This window comes from Lipophrys pholis, assembly GCF_963383615.2.
Source record: "Lipophrys pholis genome assembly, chromosome: 12".
Taxonomy (NCBI): Eukaryota; Metazoa; Chordata; class Actinopteri; order Blenniiformes; family Blenniidae; genus Lipophrys; species Lipophrys pholis.
The window spans coordinates 8,384,421-8,394,420 of NC_137641.1; the positions used below are offsets into that span (position 1 = coordinate 8,384,421).

Below are 10,000 nucleotides of genomic sequence, written 5' to 3' on the forward strand. Positions count from 1 at the left end.
TCAGATTTTCAGACCTTCAGACCTTCAGATCTCTCTTCATCTCCTCATGTTCCTTACATGTATGCAAAGCTCTGTTTTTGTCTCACTTCTGCTGATGAAGTAAAAGAGAAGGACTGAACCAGCTTCCAGACTGGACCGGCGATTGACGCGATACCTATAAAAATGTTTTAGGCTTTTCTCAGTAATGTACCTGATGATTATAGTCTGATTATCAATGACTAACTGAATATCTTGTGGCCATTTTTCTTTCATCTTGCTTGAAGACGTTTTTAGAGACCCTGCATGCCTCGCCAACGGTTAGCATTAGCATTTAGCACTTGTTTCTGCCGAAGAGCAGCTTTTCAGCAGGTTTTCTGGATGACGTACTTCTTTGTCCTCGATAAGTTTGATTGGACTGGTATTGAGTCGCCCTCATGGTATCTCCGGATGACGTGAAAAGACTCAGATGAGACCTGAAAAGAGGTTGTAGTTCGTCCGAGCTGTGATCTTTAGGCGTTTGTGATATTTCCGAGTGTCGTTCCTGATGAGGTATCTGCTGCGCATACAGGCCATCGCTCGGATGGTGAGACAGTTGGTGTGACATGTGTAGATGTCTGCCGTGTTCCCAGTCGTCCTTCATGAATCACCCTGTTGCAGTGTGTGAACTCTCGGTAACATTCTTGCACTATACGTTGCCAGAGTCCCACCGGCGTTCGGAGCCTGGCAAGTGCACTAATGAGTCTCTGTGGACCGACACCTCCGTGGGGACGGAGAACAGTCGGAGTAGAAAAAAAACTATATATGGAAAAACCTCCGACGTGGGGATGAACTAGATTATCTACATGTTGATTTTATTTTCTGTGTGTTATCCTCCAGCATGCCGGCGTCGTTCTCCACGTTTCCATGTTTTTTTGTGGATGCTTTGTTTTGTCTGAGGCCCAGTCTATACACACACACACACACACACACACACACACACACACACACACACACACACACACACACACACACACGTCAATTCCTCATAAGATCAAATTCAGTGTAAATGCAAAGGAGTGAATCATAAAAGTAGGGAAGAATTGTTACATTATGTTAGTATTGTAGTGCTTATTTTTTTATGTAATTCTAACGTGTAGCTGATTAAACTTCAGGGGGAGAATGAGTAAATGAATGAATGATTAATGTTACAGTTGCTATTTCACACTATGTAAAACTGAAATTATATTAGATTATATTCTGCAAACTCTTCAGCTGATATGAAGTAAATATGAAATGAATGAATAGGGTTTTTTTTCTCATTCTGCACACAGGCAGTTGATCCTCATTAACATCAGTGTGTGTTTTAGAAACAATGAACCCATTAAGTACTAATAAGGTCATTATTCATTAAAAACCGTTGTGTGATAACTTTTATTAAAGAAGGAATTATTTAATTAATTATTTCTCTTATTAGTCAAATGAATGGATAAATGAATAAATATATATATACATAATGTTGTTGCACACTAACCCAGGATGTAATTTAATTAATAACCTTTTCCATTGACTATGATGGATGGATGGATGGATGGATGGATGGATGGATGGATGGATGGATGGATGCCACACATTGACCCTCAGTGTTTGAGTGTAATGAATCAAAGTGAATAGAAATGGGATTGACAGAGAGTGCTGTTTTGTGTTTTCAGGGAAAACAGAGCGGACTTCGTACTCGTACGGCAGAGAGTCGAACCCACACTGTCATCAGGTAAGTGTCACTCTCACTTCCTGTCCTCACCCTCATGAAGTCGTCTGCTCCTTCCTTCCGCCGTCTTTCTGAATTTTCCGCCTCACACGAGGCACCAGATTGACCTCCCAACAACTCGTCCTTGGCTTCCGTGCACAATCTGCTAAACTGGAGCAGCGTCGGACTAGCGACCTTGTAGAGTTGAAAAATAACCAATCTGAAGGGTCAAGGATGAGCCTAAAGTTCACGGAGGTCACAGCTGCTTTCACGAGAGAGCTCCAAAGAAACGTCCAACAGGTGGCTGAAGCCTTCCTGGAGCTTGTTCTTTATCTGAATTAGCATGTAGCTCACTGGAAGTTAGCAGCGGTGACTCATCCCGAAAGTCCACGGCAAAGACAATTTGGTGCATCTTCAACCTTTGTTTGTTGATGTTTTTCCAAGTAAGAAACTGTTTCTGTGGATAGAACTCGCGCGATTTAAATGAAATCTAAATTGCAGGAAGTTGTTCAGCGGTGGGCACAGCCTCGTAAGTATAGTGAGATGAGAAGTTTTCTTACTTCCTCCCACACTTTCCTCACTACCGTTGGACAATCTGGAGGAGGAGAAGTTGCTAAATTTGAGTTCAGTCTCTGTTTTGGGAGTTTATGCTTTTGCCAGTTGGATTAGACTCAGTTGAGACAATGTAAGTTCAAGACGATTCGAAATGACTCAGGACGAGTCTGTGCAGCAGCTTGACAGGTTGGAGGCTTTTCTCCTGAAGACGTGTCTTTATTCTTGATGTTGTAGATCACAGAAGGTCCTAGAAGCCTTCAAAGATTTGACTCCATGTTGATTTGAGAATGTCACACGGTGATGTTGGTTGGATCTTGGCGATAATGTCGAGCAGGATATTCAACAAAGATGCTCAGATCTTTCAGTTCCTTCTTCCCACTGTTCTTATTTACAACGTTGATTCTCATCTCTGTGTCCACGTTTCACTCCTGAAATACACAGATTTGATTGGTTTTATGTTTTCACGTGTGACGGCTGAACTCACGTGCAATTGGTCTGTTCGTTTCCTCATCCGCCGGTTAAAAAAAGGAAAGCTTCTGTTTGGGCTGGAGGTCGGTCCGGGTCCGGAGTGGACAGCGTCTCGGTCCGGACCCGGACCCGGACCGCGCTCTACCTAATGGTGACCCCCTGTGGTAGAGGCTCTTGAAGCAGAGCTTCATGCTGCTGAAAGCGTCAGAAGATGGTAACTGTGGCCCTGAAGTGATGATTAATGATCAGAGACACAGATAATGGAGATTCCTCCGACCCCGAGACGTCCCAACCTCATCCTGCTAAAGTCAATATATTGTCTTTATATCAAACCGTTTCTCAGTCTCTTTTTATTCCTGTATTTCATCATTTTCTGTCAATTTTTTTTAACCCTTTATTGGTCTCTCTCTGGAATACTTGGACGTTTTAGTGCTACTTCAAGACTGTTCCAAGACTTATCTCAAAATTGAAAACTCAAATAAGCACATTACATACCACATTTTTTTTGCAACACCACCTTGTTGTAAGGTACAATTGGCTAAAATCATATTTTTATTTCATTTCTGCACTTGAACTGAACTTCTTTTCTATACGTGGTTAACTAATTTATTGTTTGACGGCTATGTCAAATTTCCATCAGGTTTCACTGGAGGAGATTTTCTGTCTGGAACAACGTTACTAGAAGCGTGAAACAGATCGGTTGCATTTTGAAACGTCATACAACTCCATCAACCAATCCAAGAACAACACGTCTCACGATTTACAGACTTGCATTAATCCATGATTTACTCACTTTAAAGAACTGTGAGGAAATGCAGACGTTAGCAGATGCGGTCGCTCTGCTGATAAAAAGTGAAATGTTTCACATAAAGATATTCTTCAACCTCCAAATGCAGTCAGCTGCTAAAATCGCATCGCATTCACCGTTTTGTGTTTTAGTGTTACAACAAAATCGTTATTTTCAATGAAAATTTAACTTTGAAAGTGTTTTGAAAGAGTAAATGGACTTATTTTGTTTTAATATTCATTTAAAAGACACACGGCATCAGATGCAGAAAAGTCCCCATCCTCCGACTCTTCTCTTTTCCTTTCACGTATTGAGAAGTTTACTTTTCAACGGGCTGGGTTTGCTGCGTGTCGATCATCCTGGTGACGACCAGGAACAACAGCTGCTGCCCGCTTTTCAGATTTCCCTGGAGACGCTGAACTTGGTCACATATTCCCAACTTCATCAGAGAAATAATTATTAATTTTAACTTTCAGGATTATTGTTTTGAGGGTGAAAATGCCCTTCTGACGACGGCAGGTGTTGGGAAAACTCTGGTGATGCCTGGTACTGTAATCTCCCTCTCACTTCTCGGAGAACATATGCATCGGCGAGACAAAGCGAGCTGATAATTAAAAGAGATTTACAGATGTTGGGGTTCCGATATTAAGCGGCTTGATGTGCTCGCCGTATTTTGATGACCACCAAATGAACGGAATCGCATACGTTGCGTTGCGGCGCAGGCTGTCGGACACCTTGAGTCTGATGCTCCGCATTAATTTCTTTTTTCTCTCGTCGTCTCGAGCGTTGATTAATTAAAGCCTATCAAAGAAGTGCATGTCCTCGATTAAAGTTGTGCTAATCGGTGCTCTGTATGTATATGGGTATATGAAGTATATGAAGGTTGGTGCAAATCTTTCACACATCAAAATGTTCTCATTTCGAGCCAGATGAAAGCTGATGCTCCACCTCGGGGGACTGCATTCCACTTCAGTGTTCAGAAATACAGATTCATCAAAGTTCCTGGTCGGAAGACGCCTCAGAGTCACTCTGGTGTTCTTCAGATGTTGAAATCATGTCTACGGAGCATTCACACACATCAGGAACGACATTAGGTGCCCTTCACTAGCGGCAGGCTGGGTGAATTTTTTTTAGACTGAAATCTCAAGGATTTCAGTCTGTAATTAGAGGATCAAATTGTTCAGTCTTTGTGAGCTGGAAGTGTCCATCAGAAGATCATGAAGGGATTTAAGTCCCCAGGATGTCTCTGGAGCTTCAACCTGCTCAGGTCAAACCAAGATGAAACAATCTGCTGCACAGCACCACCGCAGCTGGACCGCCGATACCAGGATGGATCCAAGCTGTCATGGGGGTTTAGACCACATTGTGAGACTCCCCAGACCTTCTCTGGTCCAGTTCTGGTGGACTCTTTGCTTTACAGTAGGCTCTGTTGGTTCCAATGTCATATCTATCAACTATCTGGACGTTTTAGGTTAGGACCATCCTCAACGTACCACACCAGCAGGTGAGGACACACCAGGACAAGTCCGAGTACTGACTTTAGCTATGTGCCGATACAGAGTACCAAGTCACTCCTTCACTAGTCAAGATTTATTTATTTAAAGTATTTTCATTTTCTTTGATTTCTTCATTTTTTTTTAAATGAGCTTTTCATTTTTTTGAGGTAATCATTTGGTGATTTAGTTGCTCATTCATTTACTCATTAAATTGAGAATATGTCTTCCCAGTTATCACATTTGCTAGAATTCACTGAGTCATTGTGTTTTGCTGCGGGGTTTTTTTGTTCTTAAAAAATTACACAGGCTTTAAACCCATTGATTCATTTCATTTGATCCATATATTTTAGTTGTGTTGACAATCTCTTTAATCTATAATCTTAAACCTTCATTCATTCGTTGTTTCATTTGTTTACCTGGTAATTAGTTCATTCTTGTACTCATAGGGTTTAATGGCCATACTCTCCCTATTCAAATGGCTCAGTCAGGCTTCAGTCAGTCATCCTTCCATTCATCCTTCCATTCATCCGTTCATTCATTCATCTGCTGAGTTGTTTATGCATTTTCTATTCATTCATCCTCTCGTTCACTCCTTCATGTTATAACAGCATCAATATGCTTTTATAAAAGTAAGAATCCATCCGATCATCCTGCCATTAAGGCACTAATTTGTATTTGTTCATCCGTTTTTTGGGTTGCTTGTATTTCCTTGTTTTTTCCAGATATTTTTTATATATAATTCTTTTCATTCAGCCACCTGGTTGCTCTTTCGTTTCATTGATTGAATGATTCATTCATTCATTCATTCATTCATTCACCTTTATCAATTCCATATATTTGGTTTGTTCAGACAACAGTATATTTACTTGAGCTGTCCTTCCTTTACCCATCCATCCATCCATCCATCCATCCATCCATCCATCCATCCAACTAGTTGCCCATCCATCCATCCATCCATTCATCCATCCATCCATCATCCATCATCCATCCATCCATCCATTCATCTAGCTCCTCCTCCATCCATCCATCCATCCATCCATCCATCCATCCATCCATCCATCCATCCATTCATCTAGCTCCTCCTCCATCCATCCATCCATTCATCCATCCATCCATCCATCTAGCTGCTCCTCCATCCATCCATCCATCCATCATTCCATCCATCCATCCATCCATCATCATCCATCCATCAATCCATCTAGCTCCTCCTCCATCCATCCATCCATCCATCTAGCTGCTCCTCCATCAATCCATCCCTCCCTCCATCTCTCCACTTATCTCCGACTCGCTGGTCTTTTATTTGTAACCACCTCTTAGCGCCAGCTGTGGCCTTTGTACTCAGCTACAGCAAACTGTAGAGGACAAAAATATGAAACAAATCAAACATTACTGACTCGCTGGCCATTTTCCCGACTGAGCTCCTGTCAAATTATCCTGCTACACAGTCTGAATGGCTCCTGATGGAAATTGTTTGGAAATGGCAGATAAATTTACATGCTGGGCTGAAGTCCAAAAGCGTCTGGCTTCATCCTCGGCTGTTAGAGAACGAGAGAGAAAAACACTCAGAGTGGAGGATGGAGGATGAGCTCACACCCGAACAGCAGGAAGATGTCCAATGACCCTGCTTCATTCCTTCATCTCCCACAACACCAAATAGACTTCCACCGTCAAGCTTATTTCTCTTGTGGTTGCACACTTTTGGCTTTGGGTTTCGGTGGAAGTTTGAAATTTCCCGTCGCTAATGGAGTCTGAACGCTGTAACAACCGCAGCTCTGCTAATTTTCCCCAGCTGAGATCCAAAACATTTGATGACAACAAAGAAAGGACTGCCATTTCATTTTCACTTAATTATTCAGTTTGACATTATACTCATTTACTCCGATTTCCTTTTGGAAGAATGTTTTTTTTTTTTTTTTTTTTTTCAGTCTCTCTAATCACTGATATAATCATATTTGAATTTCCAAATTGACAAAAATCGGAGATCTGGGCAGCTTTTCGAGGGTCTGGAACAACAGAGTTTGGTCGTGAACCAAAACAAATCGCAAATTGTTGTTGAAATGGTGGCGGCATTTAGCTAGCAGAATTTATGCAACTTCCATTTGGATAATTGTTGGGATGAGTCAGCCAAAGATGATTCCTGAAACTGTTGAGATTAACTGCAAAGGTCAACTTTGAGCAAATGGTTTTAGGATTCTTACTCGGAAGTTTCAAAGCCGTTCTCTCCGCTTCGACGATGTGGATGCAACACCTTGGTCATCGGTTTCCCTCTTCACATCTATGTAGATCTTCCAGCATGACTTCTCCATTAATGAGTTAAGATTGATTTTTCATTGATTCCATTCTGACACTGATTGATACATTGATCCACATTAATGACCGACCTTCACATATTGCTCTTAAAACTGGTGGTTTGTCTTCACAATGGGCGTCACTGGTGTTGATCTGTCCTCTAAACCTTTATTCTATTTGTCATCGGGTGCCTGTGGCTCAGGTGTTTGTGTGGATGATCCTCTAATTACAGGAGTTGTCGGTTTGATCCCCGCCTCCACGTCCACGTGTCATGGTGTCTTTGATCAAGACCCTGAGCCCCGACGTAGCCCCTGATGGCTGCCCCCACCCCACCCGTCTACATCGCATGACGGCTTCAGAACGCCTGCATTGTTGACGGCAAGAGAACTCTGAAGTACTCTGAGGCCACTCAGGTGAAATTTAACATTGCTGTTCATGGTGTTGGTCATGTGATGGGAGTCGGGCCAGTGAGGCTGTGTTGAGGTTTAGTGTTAACAGTCACCTTCTGTTTATGCCGCCACGCCTCACGGCTTCACAGATCGATAGCTGTACACTGCGGTCAAGTTTCCACAATAGTAGTGTCCAGCGTTTATCTTTAGCTCCAGAAAGCTTTTCCTCTTCCGGGGAGCTCGCTGACGGGGTCAGAGCGAATCTCACCAAGCTGTAAATGAGGGAAGGAGGTGGGAGACATCGGTCTCTCCTTCCACCGAAACCCAAGGCAGGGTTGGACCGAGACAAATCAGAAAACTATCAGTAGATGGAAAGATGCCGTGCATGTTCTCAGCATGTCTGCTAATGTTAACCCCCAGGCTACCTCCTTTTGTTGAGTTTTTATTTCTAAAGTCGTGTTTCGTGCTCTTGGGGCTTGATGTTTGGTACAGCAGTACAGTGGTGCAGTGTTAAGCCCCGTCAACTCACAACCAGAAGACGTCGGCTCAATTCAGGGCAAAGATCTTTCTGTTTGAAGTTAGCATGTTCTCCCTGAGCTACACAGCGCAAAGACAAGAGGAATTATCTGTATGTGTTCATGTGCGAGTGGCATTTCTGTTGTAAGCTGTTCAGAAATGTTTCTGGATCTTGATGGAAATTTGTTTTCTCAAATATTCCGGTTTATATCTCGCAGCCAAGTTCTCCTCAGTGTCACCCTCAAGACAAAGATTGTGATACAACACCCCTTGTGATTGCTAACAGTGGTGCTTAGTTTGTGTTCCAATCAATTTATGGTGATTAGCGGAGCTTCACTGCCTCTGAAAGCGTCACCTGGACTCCCATAACAACAGTTCAACCCCCTCCTGGGTAGTATGACACACACACACACACACACACACACACACACACACACACACACACACACACACACACACACACACACACACACACACACACACACACACACACACACACACACACGGATCACTTTCAAAACATCCATCCAGATGTAACCACTTGGTCCATCTTGGGGTGATGGGTGGACCCAATCCTAGCTGACTATGAGTGTGAAGGGTACTCAGATTACTCCCCAGAATGCTGAATGGACAGACCTGGAGAAAAGCCATGTCCGCGTGGGGAGAACATGCAAACTGTGCACAGAAAGATCATTCCGGCTCTTCCCCTGAGAGGTGAGAGAACATTCCCAACGACCCCTCATCAATAACAGCAGTGTTGGATTTCCTGTGAATCATGTTGAGTTTCTATTATCCTCTCATTCCTCATCCCTACACATCAATCTGATTGTTGAGACACAGTGAGTTCAGTTCAGGTTTATTGTGTCCCCATGTGACAAAACACATGAACAACACACAAACATACATGACATAAAACATTTAAAAATCCAAGGGACAATACGATGTGCCTAAAAACCAAAACCAGTAGAATGGAATCGGAATGAGATTGACTTTGACATCAAGGTTGTTAAAATACCATCATAATAAAAGTTTGTGCCATAAATTGGATTCGAATTACGTATGACTCCTCCCACCCTGTTCTGAATTCAGGAGGCTTTAGGGATGAGGGAGTTCTTATACCTCTTACCCTTCATGAGAGGAAGGCTGGGTCTAAAGCCTAAAGCTAAAAGCTAAAGCTAAGAACTGAAACTCAGTGTGTTGGGATGGAAGCTGTTGAAGAGGATTAGGTTCTATCTGGTTTGGTTCTACCTGGTCTGGGTCGACCTGGTCAGGTTCTACCTGGTCTGGTTCTACCTGGTCTGGTTCGACCTGGTCAGGTTCTACCCGGTCTGGTTCTACCTGGTCTGGGTCGACCTGGTCAGGTTCAACCTGGTCTGGTTCTACTTCGTCTGGTTCTACCTGGTCTGGTTCTACCTGGTCTGGGTCGCCTGGTCAGGTTCAACCTGGTCTAGTTCTACCTGGTCTGGTTCTACCTGGTCTAGTTCTACCTGGTCTGGGTCGACCTGGTCAGGTTCTACCTGGTCTGGTTCTACCTGGTCTGGTTCTACCTGGTCTAGTTCTACCTGGTCAGGTTTTACCTGGTCTGGTTCTACCTGGTCTGGTTCTATCGGGTCTGGTTCTACCTGGTCTAAGGGGATGGGACTGTCAGAAAGCAGGTTATCTATTACACAGTTGGACTCCCACAAACTGAGCTCTGGGTTTTATCACACTGTTCAGTACATCATGTCACCTGGTTCTGAGGTTACCAAACCAGCGGAGCATAGAAAAGGTCAGTACAGATTCAATACAGGATCGGTCG

The 10,000-nt window shown here is 43.2% G+C and overlaps 1 protein-coding gene across 1 annotated transcript in view; it reads left to right on the plus strand.

Moving 5' to 3' along the window:
• Positions 1–10,000, plus strand: part of tcf4 (transcription factor 4) — a 262,646-nt gene that overhangs the window by 114,902 nt on the left and 137,744 nt on the right. The window contains exon 7 of the mRNA XM_080476604.1: positions 1,668–1,726. Coding sequence (XP_080332730.1) covers positions 1,668–1,726 — 59 coding nt within the window. The remainder of the gene's footprint in view (positions 1–1,667; positions 1,727–10,000) is intronic.